The sequence below is a fragment of the Ailuropoda melanoleuca genome, chromosome 12 (assembly GCF_002007445.2).
Source record: "Ailuropoda melanoleuca isolate Jingjing chromosome 12, ASM200744v2, whole genome shotgun sequence".
NCBI lineage: Eukaryota > Metazoa > Chordata > Mammalia > Carnivora > Ursidae > Ailuropoda > Ailuropoda melanoleuca.
The window spans coordinates 35,023,790-35,044,803 of record NC_048229.1 but is presented as its reverse complement, the minus strand read 5'-3'; the positions used below and the strand labels follow the sequence as shown (position 1 = coordinate 35,044,803).

The 21,014-nt window shown below is 53.8% G+C and overlaps 1 protein-coding gene across 1 annotated transcript in view; it reads right to left on the bottom strand.

Annotated features, from left to right (window-relative positions):
- The window catches only part of GRIK5 (glutamate ionotropic receptor kainate type subunit 5), a 51,096-nt gene that overhangs the window by 3,791 nt on the left and 26,291 nt on the right, over window positions 1-21,014 (bottom strand). The window contains exons 13-19 of the mRNA XM_034639009.1: window positions 11,552-11,668; window positions 11,268-11,377; window positions 10,389-10,562; window positions 3,148-3,313; window positions 2,283-2,508; window positions 318-446; window positions 101-222 (exon numbers count right to left, since the gene is read on the bottom strand). Of these exons, the coding sequence (XP_034494900.1) occupies window positions 101-222; window positions 318-446; window positions 2,283-2,508; window positions 3,148-3,313; window positions 10,389-10,562; window positions 11,268-11,377; window positions 11,552-11,668 (1,044 nt within the window). The remainder of the gene's footprint in view (window positions 1-100; window positions 223-317; window positions 447-2,282; window positions 2,509-3,147; window positions 3,314-10,388; window positions 10,563-11,267; window positions 11,378-11,551; window positions 11,669-21,014) is intronic.

The window sequence follows — 21,014 nt, the reverse complement described above, 5'->3', positions numbered from 1 at the left end:
CTCTGACATTCCTCCAGGAAGGCTACCGAGGCCACAATCTCCATGCACCTCCGCCCCTGGCACCCCACTTCTCCCCCACCCCCTTCGCCAACCCCCTCACCTCTTCAGACTCTGCCGACCTCCGTGTGGACCATATAAATTCCATGACCGCCACGAAGACAGCAATGATGAGGCCACAGATGAGCACGACAAAAATGCCACCAATGTTCTCCATGCCCAAACCTGGGGGCGGAGGGGGAAAGCCACGGGGTCGGGGCTGTGTGGGCACGGGGGCTTCAGGGGGCTCCGGGAATGGCGCGGAGTGCGGGGTGGCTGACCTTTAGCTCGATGGTCCTCCTCCTTGGGGCACCGGCCCCCCTCCCACCACTTGCGCTTCAGGATCTCCAGCCGGTTGTTCTCCTGAAGCTGCAGGATGGCCAAGGTGATCTCATCCCGGAATGGGGAGCCTGGACCAGACACGCAAGGGGGTGTGCTGGCTACTGGGGCCCTGGAGCGCTGTCCACCCAAACCCCCACGGTGCCCTCAGCATGGCCCTTCCTCCCGCCTCCACCACATCCCCGGGTTCTTCTCTGTCCACCTTCGAGGCTGACCACGGTTTGCCTTGACCTCCCCTGTGACCGCCCTGGGCCAAGCCCTCACTACACTTCCTGTCACATTTGTCACGGTCCCCTCCCTGCAGCTCTCCTCACCCCCCACCCAGGCTCTTCTTAACACAGCAGCCAGAGGGACAACTTCAGAAACAGAGTCCTAGATCTCGCCTCTCTCGTGCTCAAAATTCTCCAGTGGCTTCCCGATGCAGAGAGAACCCAGTCCTTCCCTCAGCCTAGAGATCCTGTGTTCACTGGTCTCTGCCCCCACGGCTCGCAGCTCCTGCCACACCAGCCTCCTGGCTGTTCCTCGAGTCCTCCAGACACCATCCCTCCAGAACTTCTGCCTGGAATGTTCCTTCCCTCACATCACCCAGGGCTCTACCTCAAGGGGGTCTCCTCTGGCAACTTCCCTTAAAACGGCACCAGGCACCCCCATCCCTGTCAGTCTCTTCCCCTGACTTTACTTCAGAGCAGTTGTGACCCCGACATAGCTTTATAAAGCTGCGTGCTTATCGTGTGCTTGCTGTGTGTGGCCCTCGTGGAAGGCAGGAGGCTGGGGGCTCGCCAGCTCCCTGCTGTGGGATCCCAGCATGCAGCGCAGTGCCTGGCACGCAGCAGGGCATCCGACAATCTGCTCGGTGACTGAATCTCCTCTGCGTGGCCTCAACTCCCCCTCTCTCCTCCCTGCCCTCGGCCCCTCGCCTTAAACCACCCCTAGGTCCCAAACACTCCACACATGTCCTATCCCGGACTCACTTCGTCATTCACTATGACACTTCTTAAGTATCTGCCAGGGGCCAGGAATGAGGGACACGGGCGAGTGGAGGGATTAGTATTTACCAGGCACCCACGACGTGTCAGATCCTAGGTTTACAGACATTAATTCTGGTCCCACCTGATCCTGGTATTACCAGGTGTTAACCACTCCCATCTTCTACACAAGGCAGGTGATATTCTGCCTAAGCTCATGCACAGAGTCAAGGAGGGGGCTGGGATTTGAAGCCAGGTCACTGTGACTCCAGAGCCTGCCCTCCAAACACCAGGCTACACTGCTTCCCTGGCCCAGCACGGAGACAAAGCACAAAGCTGCTAAGATTTGTGGTAATTTGTTACACAGCATTAGATAACTAACCCAGCAGTCAGCAGCAGAGAGATGGATTTAAAAGCCAAGATGTCAAGATTTGGTGATAAAATTGGTGGGTTTCCAGCACTGGGCCCTGGAAAAGCATGTCCAAGTCTCCCTGGCAGATCCCTCCCTCCCTCCCTCCCTCTCTCTTTTTCTCTCTCTCTCCCTCCCTCCCTCTCTCCCCATCATCCATCATCCATATTCTGAGCACGGTGCTGAGCCAGGCTGTGGGTTCCATGCAGAGAACACGAGGCACCCTCAAGGGGTCCTCAGGCCAAAGGGGAAAGTGGTAGGTGTCATGGCCCCTAAGTACTGGCTTGTACCCAGTCTCACTGGGTTCTCCCAGCGGTCATGCAGGGCCAGACCTGACTGCCGCTAGACCCGTGTTTGCAGGTCGAGTGTGGAGGTTCAGGATGGTGACGTGGGCCCAAGGCCATGCAGCGAGGAGGCCGCGCACGACGCACACGACATACCTGGCCCACCACAGAGAGGGCCTGCCCACGTGGCCTGGGTCCAGACGCCCGGGGCCCCCTCCGCCCCCCGCCCCCGGCCCCGGTGCTCCATACCCAGTGGCATGCCGATGCCGTAGCCCTTAGTGTCGAGGAGGCCCCCGATCTGGGTGAGGTTGCAATTGAGCCGCCGGTGGTACTCGTTCATGGTGGACTCTAGCAGGAAGGCGTAGCGGGAGTTGAGAACACGGGCGATGCCTTCTTCCGTGCTCTTGACAAACACACTGGGCTGCTTCGACTGCATGTAGTTCCACATCCTCTGGTACGTCTGGTACCTCGAATTCTGGCCAGAGGGGGCCCAGGGGAAGTCCGGTGAGGGTCTTCCCTCAGCCCTGTCCCCTGCCCTCCAGGAGGTTTCTCTCAACCGGAGAGCAAGCGAGGAGACCAGAGGGAGACCGAAAGAGCCGAAAGCAGAGGAGAGGGAACTTCCAGCTCTAAATGGGTCACCTCTGCTCAGTAACCATTCCCACCTCCCCACTTACAGGCTCTAGTCCCAGCCTTATCCTGGCATTCAGGACCTCTGCCGTCACCCAAACCTCCTTGCCAGGCTTGCTTTCCTTTTGATTCCTTCCCACGGCCTAATAATACACAGGGACAGGCTCCTTTCACCTTGAAGGGCCTTGCCCTCCTCTCGGGCTGGCCCATTTTCCCAGGCCTGACACTTCTAGCAGCCTCCGTGTCCCTGTTTGGCCTGTCTAGCCTGATATGACATTAGATCCCACATCTATTCCCCTCTATTCACTGAGAGTCCAGTTTTCCCAGCCAGTCCGCAACACTCCTGGTGACACCACAAGTGTGTCTTCTGCTCCCCGGCCTCCCTGACTGTCATCAATCCCTCTGACCCAGGAGCCCCTGCCCAGCCCCAGCCCGGGCGGCTACGTGGTGTGGGGATACCAAGCCCGGGCCACTTTAAGGGCCCCACCTGAAAGAAGGTCATGGTGGAGCCAGCATGGATGGTACCATACTCAATGTTGGTCTGGTCGGCCAGGTCGTCGGCTGACTCCACAGGCACCTCCATGCGCTGCACGGTGAGGAAGGCGGCCAGGTTGGCCGTGTAGGAGGAGATGATGATCAAGGTGAAGGCCCACCTGAGGGGTGGAAAGAGTGAGCTACAGGCTGGAGCCACGCCTGCCCCCCTCCCACTGTGGCCGTGCACCCTGTTGGTGGTGACCCTCTCAATGACCTCGGCATCTAGAAGGCTCAGCGACTGCTGATTGGTGGGAAGGCTGGAAGGACAGATGCTGGGGCCAGACTCTCTGGGTTTAATACTGCTTCCAGAGACGTCCACTTCCAGAAATAAGAGAATAAGGTATCCTGAAAATACCCTCCCACTGTGAACAACTAGAAAACTGGACAGAATGAAGAAAACTGTTTAAAGACACAGGACTATAGGCATCACAGGACTGTAATCCTGAGGGGAAAAAAAGCAATGAAGTGAGACGTATCACTGCCCAGGCTGTCTGGCTGAATTTAATTTATAGACTGCAGTGCCAGGAAGGGAAACCCAGTCTGGCAATCTCACTGAGTTGCAGAGGTGGAGATCAGAGAGGCCAACATGGCTAGAATTTGTGAGACAGAGAATCCAAGATGACACAGGGTTCCAGAAATCTGCTGAGTCCCCCTGAATCTTCGGCTGAATATCGATCTGAGCATGCATAGGGTGAAACTCCAAGAGACCAGAGCACTGCTTTCAAAGACAACAATTCGGGGTGCCTGGGTGGCTCAGTCAGTGAAGTGTCTGCCTTCAGCTCAGGTCATGATCCCAGGGTCCTGGGATTAAGTCCTGTGTTGGGCTCCTTGCTCAGCGGGGAGTCTGCTTCTCCCTCTCCTTCTACTGCCCCCCCCAACTCGTGCTTTCTCTCTCTCTCTCTCAAATAAATAAATAAATAAAATCTTTAAAAATATATAAAAATGAAAGACATTTACTGTTTAAGCAAACACACACACACACACACACATATAAACCTCATATGTCATGGGGTACGTAAGATAAATAGAAGTAATACATATGCTAAGAGCAGCTTGAAGAATGGGAGGGATGGGACACGGTTAAGATCTTCATCTTACGTGAAGTGGTAGACTGTTACTTGAAAGTATTTTGTAATCAATTCAAGATGCATATTGTAAACCCAGAGCAAGCAACTACTAAGAAAAAATTTTTAAAAAGTATGCTTAATAAGTCAATAGGAGACATGAAAGAGAATCCTAAAAATCTCAATAAATCCAAAAGATGGTAGGGAAAGAGGGAAAAGGGAGCCCAAAGAGGTGGGACAAATTAAAAAGAGGCAACAAGTTGACAGATTTAAACCCAACCGTAACAGTAACTGCATTAAACGTAAATGATCTCAACCGGGGGTTGGCAAACGATGGCCCACGGGCCAAATCTGTCTTGCTGTCTCTTTTTGCACAGCCCACGGGCTAAGAATGGTTTTCACATTTTTAAATGCTTAAAAAGAAATTGAAAGAAGAGCAATACATCATGACATGTGACATATAAAATTCAAATTTTGGTGCCAGTGTCCATAAATAAAGTTTTATGGGAACACAGCCACGCTCATTCATGTATGTATCATCTCTGGCATCTCGGTACGGGCAGAGCTGAATAGTTGTGACAGAGACCGGATGGCCAGCAAAGCCTAAAATATTTACTATCTGGCCCAATATCGAAAAAGTTTCCCAACCCCTGCTCTAAGGCCCAAGTACGTACTGCCTGTAAAGAAATCCACTTTTTTTTTTTTTAAAGATTTTATTTATTTATTTGACAGGGATAGAGACAGCCAGCGAGAGAGGGAACACAAGCAGGGGGAGTGGGAGAGGAAGAAGCAGGCTCATAGCAGAGGAGCCTGATGTGGGGCTCGATCCCACAACGCTGGGATCACGCCCTGAGCCGAAGGCAGACGCTTAACCGCTGTGCCACCCAGGCGCCCCTGTAAGAAATCCACTTTAAATATAATGATACAGATAGGTCAGAAGTGAAGGGATGGGAAAAGATAATGCTATACCAACACTAAGCATAAGAAAGCTGGGGTGGCTAGGGGTGCCTGGGGGGCTCTGTCGGTTAAGCGTCTGCCTTCAGCTCAGGTCATGATCCCAGGGTCCTGGGATTGAGCCCTGAGTCAGGATCTGCACTCAGCGTGGAGTCTGCTTGAGATTCTCTCTCTGCCCCTCCCCTGACTTACACACACATTCTCTCTCAAATAAATAAATCTTTAAAAAAGAAAAAAGAGAAAAAAAGAAAAGAAAGAAAGAAAGAAAGAAAGAAAGAAAGAAAGAAAGAAAGAAGAAAGAAAGAAAAAGAAAAAGCAAGCTGCAGTGGCTATATGAATATCAAAAAAAGGTAACTTCAGAGCAGACATGTTACCAGGAATAAAGAGAGACATTATATAATGATGAAGGGATCAATTCATCAAGACATCAGACAACAATCCTAAACATTTACACCCCTAATTACAGAGCTTCAAAATTCATGAAGCAAAAACGATTAGAACTGAAAAGAGAAATAGATACATTTGCTCCACAGTTACAGGTGATTTCAACACCCCTCTCTCCATAATTGATAGAACAAGCAGACAGAAAATCAGTATGGATAGAGAAGCCTGGAATAACCCCGTCAACCTCCTGGCCCTAATTGCCATTTATGGCACGCTACACCCACCAACCGCACAGAGAGCTTTACAAGGACAGACCACACGCTGAGCCATAAAACAAGTCTCCATAAATTTCGAAGGATGAAAATCCTACGGAGAACGTTCTGACCACAATGGAACTAAACAAGAGATCAATAATAGAAAGATCTCTGGAAAATCCCCAAATCCCAGCTCTCTCACTGCCTGGCTGTGTGACCTTGGACTCATCAGCGGAGCAAGTGCAACGGTGGGCCGCCCCTTGCAGGGCTGTTGTAAGACTGCGAGCCACATCTGGCACAGAACAAGCTCGAGTGTATGTGCTCACTGTCTTGGGGACTTGGGAGAACAGGCACCCACTGACCTCACCACAGAGCCCAAGAGCAGCCGCTTGTCTTACCCTGACACTCTCTGTCCTCCTGCCTGGCAGGTGAGAGTGGCCAGGCTCCCTGCAGATGGTGCAGATCTGTGGGGCATGAAGACAGGGGGGAAGCTGGGAGAGCCTCCCAGACCACCCCCTCCCCCTGGCAGATAATCATGAAAACAGTGGCTAACCTTCGCTAAGCGCACATGCACAGTGCTGTGTTAGGCACTGGGGCGGGGGGTGGGGAGTGGAAGACAGAGGGATGAATAACACAAAAGAAAAGAAAATTGAAACCCAACACACAAAGACCCAGGGTCTGACATAGCTCTCTGGAAACCAACTCTCTTCAAACCCACCCCAAGGGCCAATGTCTATTCAGTCAAGGCAAAACTATTCAGTGCCTGATACACAGCAGGCATCACCTCGACCCCAAGGATACAGCGCGGCTGGTGGCTGACTAGTGGTGGTGACTGCAGGGAGGGGGCTGGTGAGGCCACTCATGGAGACAGAGCAGGGGGACACAGACGGACAGTCTGTCTTGGAAGTAACCATGCATGCTCTATTTTGGACAAGTTGTTTTGGGAATGCCTGTTGAACACACACGGGGAAGGTCTGGAAGGGAGAACTCGGTCAGTGTCAGTTCCAAAGCACAAGGGGTGCCCCCTGGGAGGTGTCTGAGGAAGACACTTGGTTAGGCGTGGGGCACCCTGGTGGCTCCCAGTGTCGGTGGGTGGGGTAGATGTCCAGCAATGCAGCCTAGTCTAAGCAAGAAAGAAAATCCGGTACCTGACTATCTAAGCCTAACTCCTTGGTACATAAAAACCACCAATGTTTTTGGATGGTTATACCAGAAACCAAAGTTTCTAGGAACACAGCTCTTGTTCAGACTGAAGAACAACTGGATGTCGTGTTTGAAACTTTGCCAAGCACCCTTCACTGTTTGGAACTCAGGTCTCCGACAACAGCCCTGCTCACGGTTTCTGAATCACCCAACCAAGATTCTTAGAGAAGTTGTATTAGGAAATCGCCAAGCTCACGGTGATTTGTATTTGTACAAACACACTCATTTACCAAGTATTTTAAAGTGTCAAGTCTCAGGTGTCGACACAACTCTATTAAAAGGTCTCACTTCTCGTCATTCCCAACGTACCCGTTTTAAGTCGGTGCGGCTGTCTGATTCCTGATTTCTGTCTTCAGGGATAGCCCTGCCCAAACACTGACTCATTGCTATTGCATTATTCTACCATAGATCACTTCCTTTTCTCTCCCTTGTATTGCAATCAGGGCATATTACTGATTTGTTTTAAATCACGTGTAGGCAGGTGTGTAAGTAGATATATTACCCTTGAATTTCGTCAGGGTGGGAAAGCAGATGTTAGAAGATATTTGTCGTAAAATATTTGTCATAAAACAAAGGTGCTGGGTCTGCAGGCACCAACACATCACCAGTGTGGAGGGAGGAGCTCACGTGAGAGAGGGCAAAGGGCAGTCACCACCCCCCTCCCCAGGTGCAAGGAAACAGGATCCAAAGAGGAAGGAGGGAACCAGAAGGCCACAACAGCTTGGAAGCCAAGAGTTTCTAGGAGGGTGGCTAATAACACATACTGGACGTATCCGTAGAGGGGTCCCATGTGACCCTGGTGGAGCCGGGGGAGGGGGAGCCAGGCTGTGGACTAGATCTGAGGTTGCCGGGAGGACTCTGAGGATGGGAGGACTTCAGGAGGAGTTGAGGATAATGGCAAACAGTGGCTGAAGGCATGGCCTAGGGGCCTACCTTGAGGTGGATGGACCAGAAAGCAGGCAGGGATCAGAGAGCAGGAAAGAGGGAGGTGCAAGGACCACATTGCGACAGTGGCCAAGAGCGGGCCAGAGAGGGCGGGGCTGCAGTCGCGCAGAGCCTCAAAAGCACGGACACAGAGGTGGCGCTGTCCTGAATGACGCTGAGCCCTCGGGTCCGGCTCTGGGCTGTGGCTCCAAGGACCCTGAAGGTGAAGGGCCCAGGAGGCGGGTCAGCCCCTGTTGGCAGCCAAGTCCCCTAGGCTAGTGGCATTGCACTGCTGCGTCATCGTGCTGGGGTCCCAGTCAGAGACTAAGAAACATCTGCTGAGACATCCACTGACCGAGCGAATGTGTGGGAGGACGGAGGGTGAAGATGAGAGTGAGCTTGGGGTCCAGGTCTCCAGTGGGGAGGGGGCGGGTGTGTCTGGGAGCTTCCGGGGTGATGGTGGTGGATACAGGCACAGAACGCCTGGCTGGGGAAGGAGTCCCTGACCAAGGAGCAGAAGAGATGGCCTGCAGAGAGGAAGTCAACCGGTCCGCCACCGACCTGAGGACTCGGCCAGATTTGTCACAGTGGGGCCTCCTCTAGCCAGTCTGGAACGCTCCTCCCTCTCCTGGGCATGGATGCCTCTGTTTTAGCCTTTAGGACTCCGCCTAGATGTCACCTCCTCAAGAGGCTTCCCTGAGCGTCCACATCCCCTACTGTTCTCTCTCACGTGCCCGGTTTGCTTTAATATCAAGGTTTGCGTGCATCTGATACATGGTTACACTGACGGCATCAGTAAGTTGCAACCGGGGCATGTGGTAGGCGGAAGAAGGACCCCCGCCCCCAGAGATGTCTCCATGCAAAGCCCTGAACTCATGAGTACGTCCCCTTATGGGGTCAAAGAGCCTTTGCAGATTTGACGAAGTTAAGGAATTTGAGATGGGGAGATTATCCCGGATTATCTGGGTGGCCCCGGTGATATCATAAGGGTCCTTATAAGTGGAAAGAGGCAATCAGAGCCAGAGACAGAGCTAGGAAGATGCTATGCTGCTGGCTTTGAAGACAGAGAAAGCAGCCATAAGCCGAGGAATGCAGGTGGCTTCTAGATGCTAGAAAAGTCAGGCAAACAGATCCTCCCCTAAAGCCTCTCAAAGGAGCCAGCCCTGCCCACACCTGGACTTGAGCCCAGTGAGATTTCGGCTTTCTGACCTCCAGACCCATAAAGAGAACACATTTATGTTGCTCTAAGCCACTAAACCTGTCTCACTTGTTGCAGCAGCAATAGGAAACTAATACAGGGCACAGGACGCTTGGAATGATCCCAGTCCCGAGATATTAAGAAAACGTCATCAAGACTCAAAAGGGGCAAAGCCAGTGGGCCCAGCGAACTGCCAACGACTCGCTATATGGCAGTTAGTCCCACTTAGTGGGGAGAGAAAAACCTGCCACGCACTCAACGTTCGTCTTGAACGAGTTTTGAATTAGACTCTGTCTTTGGGCTTTATTTATTGTCGGGATCAAATAGGATGTTTCTGTGTTTCTTTGTTTAGCTTCTTTACAATCGGCTCCTCTGCCTCTTGAGGCTGGATTCTTCACCTGAGTGCCTGGCACCAGGAGGGGTTCACGAAGCATCTGGTGCATGTCTGTTGAGGCGTGAATTCTCAGTGACAGGGATGAGGTGAGGAGGAAATGCTCTTCAAGGAGGGCCTGGGGCAGAGCGGGGCTCGGACAGCGCTGGAGTGGGTGGCCTGGGGGAGTGCCTGGTCTCAGCGCTCTAATGCACGAACCCGGGAGAATGCCAACTCATCCCGCACTACAAGAGCCCCCGGATTTTCAAGAAGAGTGAGAAATCTGGATTTGTGAGTGAATTTGTCCAATTTTTAAATGCTGCTCATTCAAATTTTTTAAAAAGTGGTGGGTCAAACAGATATGAGTTGATGGTGTCTGCTCTCTGACACGTGGCTTCTTGGAGCTCGTCACAGGGATGAAGTAAGCTCTGTCCACAGTACTGGGGTCCCCAAGGGACTTTGAGGGAGCAGGTGTCCCTGGACAGTGAAGGCTACCCCAGGTCTCCGTGACCGCCAGAGCACATGTGAGCCAGCAACAGCTGCGTTTATGTGATTCCAATTATAATTCTCATGTCAGCAGAAGCACTTCTGTGTAACATCCCAACTGAATCCTTACAACCTGAAACATGGGCATTTTTATCCCCATTTTTCAGATGAAGAGACTGAGGCACAAAGAGGGGATGTGGCCTACACAAGGTCACACAGCTAGCAGGGAGCAGAGCTAGGCCTCAGCTCTTCCCACCCCATTCCCTGTCACATAGCTAGCTGGTGGAGGGGGACCGGAATCCACCCAGGCCAAGGGGCCCTCCCCACCCAGGGTGGGACAGACAGAAGGCCACTCACCAGACTCCACTGACACAGCGCGTAGACAGCGCCCGGGGCATGATCTCCGAGCCCTGCTGCATAAAGCCCCCCACGGGGAACCAGAGGCTGTTGCCCAGCGTGTACTGGTTCTCCAGGATGTGGGGGCGTGCCCGCAAGCACGGGTGGGGGTTATACCACTCGTAGGGGCTCAGCCTGCAGAGAGACATGGGAGTGAGGGGTGGATGGAGCCAAGGTAGACAGAAAAAGGAGAAACGGAAGAAAGAGACAGAGACACTAGGATGAGAAGAGATGGGGGGGGCAGTTAGAAAAAGGAAAAAAGAGGGAGATGAACAGAAAGAGAAGTACACAGAGAGAAGAGGTAGAAAGAAACACAAAGAGAGACAGGCAGAGAGACACACATACAGATACAGAAACACACAGAAGAGGCAGAAAGAGGGGCGCCTGGGTGGCTCAGTCGTTAGGCGTCTGCCTTCGGCTCAGGTCATGATCCCAGCGTTCTGGGATTGAGTCCTGCATCGGGATCCCTGCTCAGTGGGAAACCTGCTTCTCCCTCTCCCTCTCCCCCTGCTTGTGTTCCCTCTCTCACTGCCTCCCTTTCTGTCAAATAAATAAATAAAATCTTAAAAAAAAAAAAAGAGGCAGAAAAAGATACACAGAGAGACACACAGAGAGAAACAGAGGAAGAGAGAGAGAGAATGGGAAGGGAAGAGGCCCAGAGAGAGAACCACAGAGCAAAAGTCAGAGCCACAGGGTGAGACAGGGCATGCACACAGGGAGAGAGGGAGAAAGGAGGGCCCGGGAACCTGAGGCCCAGCGTGGAGGTTGGGACAGAATGTGGGGGTCGGTCATGGACACCCTGGCCCGTGCTTCTTCCCGGGCAGCAGGCAGTGGACTCACCTGGCGGCCAGGAACAGGACGCAGCTGACAGCCAGGTAGGCCAGAAGCATGAAGAGCCACACAGCAGGGGAGAAGGGGTCCAGGAAGGAGAAGTAGCCAGGCTTGCGGCCCTGCGGGGAGAGGGCATGAGGCCCAGAGCCACCCTGACCTGCGTGCATCCCTAGCTCCTGCCCCGCCAAGTGCCCTCGAGCCCAAGTGGCCCATCAGGATCCAGCCCGCAGCCTCTGCTTCTCTTGGGAACACAGGTGTTGGCCCCACCACCAGCCCCTGCCCCACAGCCGTACCATGTGCACTCGGTAGAGAATGCTGATCCCCAGGGTCATGAAGGGTTTGGAGAAGTCGATGACCTTCTCCCGCTCGGCTGTGATGGTGAATGCAGCCACAGCCAGGTCCGCCTTCTGCTGGAGGGGAAGCAGGGCGGGGGCAGCGGGGTGGGCCAGGGAGACAGACGGGCAGTTAGGGAGACACACACAGACAGAGCTCCCAGGAGGTCAGCAAAGGGGCCAGAAGCCTGCACTGGCTCCAGAACGGCACCTTGGGCCCAGAATCGGACGCCCGTCATCTCAGGTCTGCTGGGAGAGGCTCCTGTGGCCCCTTCCCTGTCCAGCCGCCCCTCCTCATCCCGTCAAGTTCATTGTGAAGGCCCTGCTTTATAAAACTCCCCCACAGGCCTGCATAACTCCCACATGTCCCGCCACCCAGGTCCTAGAGAGAGCCTGACGGGGGTGCTGAGATGCCAGGACGCTGACCCACTCCGGGCTCTCTTCAGGCCTTGGTTTCCTCTTCTGTCTTTACGGCTCACGACATGGAACATTTACCACGCACCGACTCTGTGCCAGGCTCCATGCTAGCTAACACTTTCTATGGATTACCTTGAGTCTTCCTTCCAACAGCTCCCGGAGGGCCACTACTAGCCCCGTTTTATAGATGGAGAAACTGAGTCTCGGAGAGGCAAAGGCACTTGTCAGTAAAGGCAGGAGCTGGGGGACCTTAACGCAGAGATGGGACCTCGACTGTCCTGCCACCGGCAGGCACTGGTGACCTTCATGTGTGCATAAAGTCACCCCCCCCCCAGACACAGGACCGAAACCCAGCTCAACCAACAGAATGATCTCGGGGGGAGCTGCACGTGGTCTCAGGTGGGGGAGGAGTGCCTGGGGTCCAGGTCTGAGGTGGTGAGGGTGGGGAGCAGGTGGGGTGGGACAGAGAGAAGGGTTTGGGTTGGTGTCTGGCAGGCACACCCAGAATCCCTAATCCAAAAGGTTCATTTGGCTCTACCTCAGGTGGACTTAGGCGGCCTTTAGCTGCTGGCCAGACAGAAGACTGGGAAAAAGCCAACACTTCACACACCCTTCCCGCCACACACGGCACACATGAGCACTGTATCGGGTCACATGTATGCCACCACTGACTGGTGCCCACCACGCCACATCCACACACACACGTGCTAAGACACAGGCTGGCCCAGCGACGTACCAGCTGCACGGGCGCAGGCAGACAGACTCATGCCCTCGACACAGCATAGGGAGCAGCGGAGACACACGGGGGAGGGGCGTTCCCTCGAGGCACACACGGCCCTCACATGCGTACATACATGACGGAGCAGGTAGGAGAGGGCAGGGCGCTGGAAAGGGCCCGGTGCGGGAATGGGGAGCCCCGGCTCTGCCCTGGGTTCGCTGGGTGACCTCGGGCAGGGGCTTCCACGTCTCTGGGCCTCAGTTTGCTCATCTGCAAAATGGGGACGGGGTGGGGCAAGATGTCTCACACAGCTCTCCTGGTCCTGGCATTGGGACCCGGCTCCCAGGAGACCCCTTCCAGGCATACTGACCATCCCCTAGGCCTCCACCAGACCCCAGAATTGACTCCAAGTTCAAGTAGAGATGACTCGTAGGATTGAAATAAGAGTAGAGGTTCTGGCTCACTGGCCTGGGAGACACTCACACGGAAGCGGCTGAGACAGAGGACACGAGGCAATACAGGTGTGGACGGAACTGAGGCACAGGTCAAACAGCTGCCATGGGGCAAGGGACACGGCACCAGCCCCAGTGTGACCTGAGCGCAGAGAGTTGGCACAGCCCCAAAGCAGAATCCAGAGGCGGCAAGCTGCGGCAGGGGCCCAAAACATGGCTGGATTTGGGGCATACCCTTGGGAATTCCTGGATGGGGAGAGTAGGGAGCACCTTGCCCCTTCTCACATACTTGCCACTCTAATGACTAATATGTGAACTCCCGGGAAGGACGTCAGCAAATACAGGAATCCTATTACTTGGATGCACCCACGGGAGGTGTGCCCCGGGAAGGCTCTCCATGGGGGCCCGAGTCTCCCCTTCAGAAAGCAGGAGGCAGCGGCTTCGCAGACGGCGCTCAATAGGGTGCTGCTGGTCCCTAGGCCAGGGACCAGGAGCCCACTTCCTCCCCAAAGGACTCCCAGCTCCTTTCCGTTCCATCCTTTGCTCTGCTCGTTGGCCTCCTCACCTACTCTGGACACCTTGCTTCAGGCCAACACCTAGGCCAAACCCACTTCTTCCCTTTCCCGAAACCTCCACATCTCTGGTAGCAAGGGCAGAGGTTCTGCTGCCAAAACACAACTCAGATCTGTCCACTTCTGTCCATCCCCCCGTCCAGGCCCTGACCATCAGAGTCTCTTCCCTGACAACTGCATCAGCCACTTCAGCAGCCCCCCAGCCACCACTCAGAACCCCACGGTCCAAAGGGAAAGTCCCCTGCTTAAAACCCCTGGGTGGCTTTGCACTGCACCTACAACAAATCCCTTTCCTGGCCAAGAGGCCCTAGGTGATCTGAGACCCATCTACCTGCTGGCCTCCCCTCATGCCCTTTCCACTCACCCATTCAGCTCCAGCAACTATGGCTGCCTTTTGCTCTTCAACATGGCAGGCTCATTCCCCACCTCAGGGCCTTTGCATGTGCTCCTCTGTAGCTCTGCCTCACCATTTGAGGCTTAGCTCACACTTCACTCCTTCAGCCCTCCCCACGGCGGCCTCTGGACCCCACTTACCCCACCCCAGGGTTGTCTCTCTCGTATCACCCATTACCCTGTTTTATATCCTGCTTTGCAGTACTGGAGATGACCCTGTCTGTTTGCTGATTGATGGATTAGCTCTCCTACTAACTAAATTACAAGTGCCTTGCGTATCTGGTTAGAGGTGAGCCCCAGAACCTACACAGGGGTTCCCAACAAACGCTGCTGGATTTTGACCAAGCCTGGCCTCTCTGAACGGCCCCTAGGGCAGCCACCGTTCCCCACCATACTCCTGGGCCTCCAGCCCCGTCTCACACCAGCTGCTTTCTGGCCTCTGCATCACTGAATACTGCCCTTGCCTGGGGCGCCCCACTCTGCCCTGCAGAACTGGATCCCACGCACTCCTACGGCATCCCTTGCACCCCTCCCTCCCCTGTGGCACCTTCTCTGGACACCCCCCTCCACATGCTCCACACCCCTGGATCTACCACAGCATCTAGCTCAGTTTGGAAAACATCTGTGCGCTTCTCTGCCTCTGCAATGAAACCTGCAAAAGCAGGGCCAGCTGGACACATAGCGTGTCCTCTGCTGAAGAACCAGGAATGTCCCCCCTCCTCCGTGGGCCTCCCAGAATGTCCCGGGCAGAGAAAGCTCTCCTTCACTCTGCTTTATGGAACCTCGCATGGGTGCAGAGGCTCACCCCTACACAGCACGTACCTCGTGGCCACCATTCCAGGGCTCCCCCCGCCCCGTGCCCAGAGTAGCTCACGTAGTCCCCAGAGCAACCCTGTCAGAGGGACCATCCTTCCCATCATTTCACACGTGAAGAAACAGAGGCACAGTGATGGTAAGCACCTGGCTTCTAGCTGACCCGGGATTCAGAACCAGTCCCCCTCTAGGAGTTTCGCCTGCCCACTGTCCCCACCCTCCATGGCCGGGGGGCATCTGACGTCAGGGTTCAGGTGTGCGACTCCTCTCTGGTCCCTGGGAGCTCGGTAGATGGGTGCTTTGCAAATGACTAGAGTGAATGGGTCCTTGAACTTCTTGTCAACACACAGCAAACTCAGCCCCCCACCCCGTCCCCATGGTCATCCCAGGCAGAAGCCTGGGGGGCATCCTTGACACCTCTCCACCCCTCACCGCTTCTATCCTCAAGCTCTCCTGATTCTGCTCCCCAAACACCTCTGGAATTGATCACTTCCTCCACTTCTCTGCCCCACTCCTGCCCCGATCACCGTGTCTCAGGACCGGAAACCTCAGCCAGTCGCCCGAGGGACCCCAGAAAATATAGCCTTGGTCATAGCAGCCCTGCTTAAACCTGGCAACAGCTCCCACTCTCCTTACACTGTCATCTGTACTACTCACCCGGCCCCCCGAGGCCCTGCCCCACCCAGCCCCCGCCCCACTGTCACATACTGAATGTTTATGTCCCCCCAACAAACTCATATGTTGAAATCTTAACCCTTAACATGATGGTGTTAGGAGGGGGGCCTTTGGGAGGTGAGGAGGTTCTGAGGGGGGAGGCTCATGAATGGGATTAGTGCCCTTTTCTCATTCCATCCAGAAAGCTCCCTTGCCCCCCCACCATATTGAGGCACAGCAAGACGGCCGTCTATGAACCAGGAAGAGGCCCCCACCAGACACCAAATCTGCCGGCACCTTGATCTTGGACTTCTCAGCCTCCATAACTGTAAGAAATAAATTTCTATTGTTCATAAGCCCCCCAGTCTGTGGTATTCTGTTACAAAAGCACAGACTGAGACACCCACCACCTTGCCCTGCATCCCCCCCCATTGCAGTCACTCTGTCCATTCTGTCTGTCCATCCACTCATTTACCTACTTGACAAATATTTGCGGAACACCCACCACTGACCAAGCACAGTTCTGGCTTTGGGAATCAAGCAGTGAAGGTAAATATAATGGCGGGTAGTGACAAGTGTCATGAAGAACAACAAAGCAGGGCAAGGGGATCAAGACTGCTGGAAGACACTAGTCTGGACACACTCCCCACTGCAGGGAGGTCTTGGGTACAAATGTGAAGGAAGTGTGAGGCAAGGCCCAAGAAGAACTAGGGAGAAAATTCCAGGCTGACGGACAAGCACATACAGCCCCTGAGATGGGAAGGGACTTGCACCGTCCAGGGTGGCTGGAACCCCCTGGGAGGGGTGGGAAACGCAGCAGAGCAGGGATCACAGCCCTGCAGGGATGGGAAGGGGAGGCTGGATTCTACTCCAAGGGCAGTAGAGGACATCACATCGGAGGGTGTGAGCAGGGGGATGACGTGATCCGGCCACCGTGAGAACAGACCACAGGGGCAAAAGTGAAAGCAGGGGTCTTCAGGACCAAATGAAGTCCATGGGAATACTTGGGCGGGGGGCGGGGGGATGGAGGTGGTGGTGGAGAGAGGTGGCCAGATTTGGATTTCATTCTGAAGGGAGGACAGACACATCCTTAAACCGTGCGAACTCCTTCTAAGATCCTCTTAGAGCCTTTGGAACTCTCCTTTCACCTCCTCCTCCTCACCCTGGATTTCCTAGCAGAGTCACCTATTTCTTACAGAAGATCTCCCTCCACAAGGGGACGCTGACATTTAATCTCTGGAATGAAATCAGGAAAAATCCAAATTATGAGCCATCTGTAGAAATGATGGGGCAGGGAGGCTGTCTAAATGCTGAAAAGCCAACCAACACCCTTGTGAGCATCCCCCAGCCCCAAACTCGCCCTCTATCCCAGCTCCGTGCAAACCACGGTTCTGCTTTGCCATCCGCTCCCTGTCAGACTCTGCCAGTAGGGGGCGCTAGCCGGACGCTGCAAGGCTGCAGAAGGCGAAGGCTTGCCAGCCTGGGTGCTGCACCCCTGCAGCAGCGGATAGTCCTAGGGCAGCAGATGAATCCAGTTTGTGGCTTCCCTGCACTTGCAGAACTGGCCTCACTGAGCCCCTCAGGGAAACCAGTGCCAGCCAGTGAGCACCTTCCTCTAAGTTTCCAGGATTTCAGCTCCTCTCACTGTTCCTTCCAAACTAGGGAAGCAGCCATTTTCCTGCCTTGCACCTCCATGATAGCTGAGAGGGAGGGTATGCAAACTGTAGCCCTCAGGCCAAGTCCAATGCCTGATCTTGTGAATAAAGTTTTATTGGAACACGCCCATGCCCATGTGTTTCGGTATCGCCTATGACTGCTTTCCATCCAACAACAGAGTTGGATGATGGTGACAGTATGACCTGAAAGCCAAAAATACTTACTATCTGGCCCTTTACAGAAAAGGTTTGCTGATCCCTGCGTTGGAGTTCAACTTTTACCCTCTTTGTTACTAAGTTAACAACTTTATTCCTAGTAAGTAATTCTCTTCATTCAAACATTCGGCATGCCTCGTCTCCTGGCAGGACCCTGACTCATGCAGAAAGGACAACAGCCAGCTCACCGGAGCACTCAGGCCATGTGGGCACTCGAGGCTCAGTCTCTGGGAGGGCCCAGTGATGAGCATTGTCTCAGCAGGAGACGAGTGAGCTGCAGAAGAGAGCGCAATCCGCGCCCAAACCCGAGTTCTGCGCTGTGAGTCACCCCTGGGGGCCTATGTTCCCGTCTGCCACCAGCACTCTGCATATCCCCCGATCTGCTGGGTCATCGGGCCCAGGTGGCAGATCAGCTTGCACGCAGCTGGGGTTTGCTACAGAGCCTTCGCGCGCTCCAGGCCTCCCTCGAAATGGAAAGCCGTGGGGGCTGTTTGGGAAGTGGATTGAAGCCGCTCACAATTTACATCCAAATCCCCGAGCCCCACCAAACGTCACACAGCCCCTCCTCAGACGCCTGTTTCAGCGCCGCAAGTCCCCTCATCTGAGTTTCTAAGTTTTCACCTTTCCAACTTCTTCCCCTGCCCTCTTAGGCCTCAGGGTGGTGGTTGCTTCCTGCAGCCCCTACCCCATGATCCCTTACTTTGCTTTCTACTCTTTTAGTCATCTGGTTAACCACTTGACCTCTAGGTAAGAACTCTTTGTATCAAATTCGCTCTGTTCAAGTAGCTGATGTGATTTTGTGCAAGTAGCTGGTGCTATTTTTGTGTCCAGATTGGGCCCTGACCAATGGATGTCAGCAGCGGGTTTCCTGCCAACCCCCTTAAATGTGACATTCTGCTCACGAGATCTGATCAGCGCAATGTTGCCAGGGTAGTGGACCCACCTGACCCCGGGTGCGCTGTCAAGATCAAGTTCTCTGTGGCCCAGGTGAGGGCGGGAGACGACGGAACGGATGTCGCCCCGAGGCGAGATGGTAGGCTTCTGGTGGGCCTCAGAAAGCCGGCTAGTGAGAACTGCCTTTGCCAGGTCAGTAGCTCACGCCAGTTGCCAAGGTCTGTGCTGACTTGCTCCAGTAAAGAGACTTCATTTGGGCCAGCGACTGCGGTTGGAGTTACCGCCTGATTCCATTTGCAACAATCCCCAGTCGTTGTCCAAGATCCATCTGCCTTCTGCACAGACCGAACCGCCCCGGTGACAAGGGATGAGATCACTACCTCTGCTTCTTTCAAGCCGATAACGGCAGCACTAATCTCTGTGATTCCCCCAAAGGATATAGAACTGTTTTCCGGTGACTATCCTGGGAAAGACAGGGAATTCTAGGCGCTTCTGCTTGCTTCTTTCACCGTAATGGCCCTGACCACCGTCAGCCAGCCGGCGTGGGATTCAATTATACAAGTGGGACCTGGGAAAACTCAGGGTGGGTCTGTGGACCTGTCAGATCCATTCTGAGTTGAACTTGGACTCAGACTCCGTCTATCGCTTGACTGCATAAGGCCCACTGCAGTCTGCCAGGCAAAACAGGAAAAATCAAAGTGATCAGCCATCTGTAAAAATGACGGGGGGGGGGGGTGTCTCAATATCTAAAAGCCAACCAAAAACCCTCTGTGTGAGAAGGAGCCTGGACAAAAACTGCGGCAGCTTTTCTGGAAATCGGTTCGACCATCTATAACAAAAGCCATACAAAGGGTCCTCCTCTTTGACCTAGTCACTCTATTCAGAGAATCGGTCCTAATGGGCTGCCGTGCCGGCAAAGCTTTTGTGCTAAAGAGGTTTGCTTATGGTTGTTTATAACAGCACAAACAAATAAAAAATGCCTGGAAACAACTAAGTACAAAGCCACGCTTCGGTAAATTACAGTCTGTCCTCATGGGGATCAGTATGCAGCCAGGAAACGTTCTGTTTAGGTGGGAACAATAAGGTATTATTTTTACCCTTTGAGATCAGCAGAGGTATTTTTTTTTTAAGATTTTATTTATTTATTCAACAGAGATAGAGACAGCCAGCGAGAGAGGGAACACAAGCAGGGGGAGTGGGAGAGGAAGAAGCAGGCTCACAGCAGAAGAGCCTGATGTGGGGCTCGATCCCACAACGCAGGGATCACGCCCTGAGCCGAAGGCAGACGCCCAACTGCGGTGCCACCCAGGCGCCCCAGCAGAGGTATTTTTAAAAAAAGATTGATAATACCGCTTGTTGGCAAGAGTGTGGGAAATGTGACATTCTCGTGCACTTTTGGTGGGAATATAAACTGGCAGAAACTTTCTGAGCATCTATTTGGCAATCTCTGCTTAAAAAGCATTCACACTCTCTGACCCGGCACTTTGGTGGTTTGGAGTTTCTCCTTCAGGAATACGCCCAACAAACCCACAGGCCCGGTGGATGGTGGCATTGTCTACACCAGCAAACACGGGAAACCATCCGAACGGGGGATGAGTTAAATAATTCATCCTCAGCCGCACAATGAAATCCATATTTCTCCTCTTGAATCTCAGATCATCCCCTCCAGCGATCCATGCCCAGAGACGACGCTTGTTTTCCCAAACCCACCAAACTGCACCTCCCACGTTCTCCCCAGCCAGCCTCACCACCCACCCAGCTGCTCAGGCCACGCCCTGCAGTCACCCCTGATTCCTCTCTCCCTCTTGAGCACCCCCGACACGGCCACTGCTCGAGTATAACCCTCTGAGCCCTTTGACAGGCTTCTAAACGGAACACCCTGTTTCAACTCTTGCCCCAATACAGTGGTTTCTTGAGAGCGCAGTGAGAGTAATCACTTTCAAATGATTTAAAAATTAATCCAGGTCAGATGTCCATACTGTGGAACACTATTCAGCCCTAAAAAAAGAATGCGGTAACTGATCCACGCTACGACAGGGATACACCTTGAACACGTGATGCGGAGCAAAGGAAGCCACATGCAGAAAGCTGCATATCGGATGATTCCATTTATAGGAACTATCTAGAATAAGAAAATCCATGGAGACGGAGAGACTGGTGGCAGCACATAGCAATCTGGTGGTTGCCAGGAGCTGGGGAAAAGGGGAATGGGAGCTGACTGCCTAATGGGTGTGGGGATTTCTTTGGGGGGTCATGAAAATGTTTTGAGCACGAGGTAGAGGTGATGGTTGCCCAACGTCGTGAACAGACGACCTGCCTGTGAACTATACGCTTTAAAATGGTTAATTTTATGTTATATGAATTTGACCTCAATAAAAAGAGAAAACAAATTAGATCACGGCACGTTCCCTGCCTGAACCCTTCCACTGGCTTCACACACAGTGAAAATCACATCCCAGCTCCTTATCCTGCAAGGCCCCCCTGTGATCCAGGCTCCATTCTGGGACCTCATGCTCTCCCTCACCCGCCCCTCACCCCAAAACTCTGTGAGGGAGGTAATATCATCCCCATTCAAAAGGGGACACCGAGGCCAGAGAGGGGACCTGGCTTGCGGGGACCACATGGGAACGCAGGCAATGG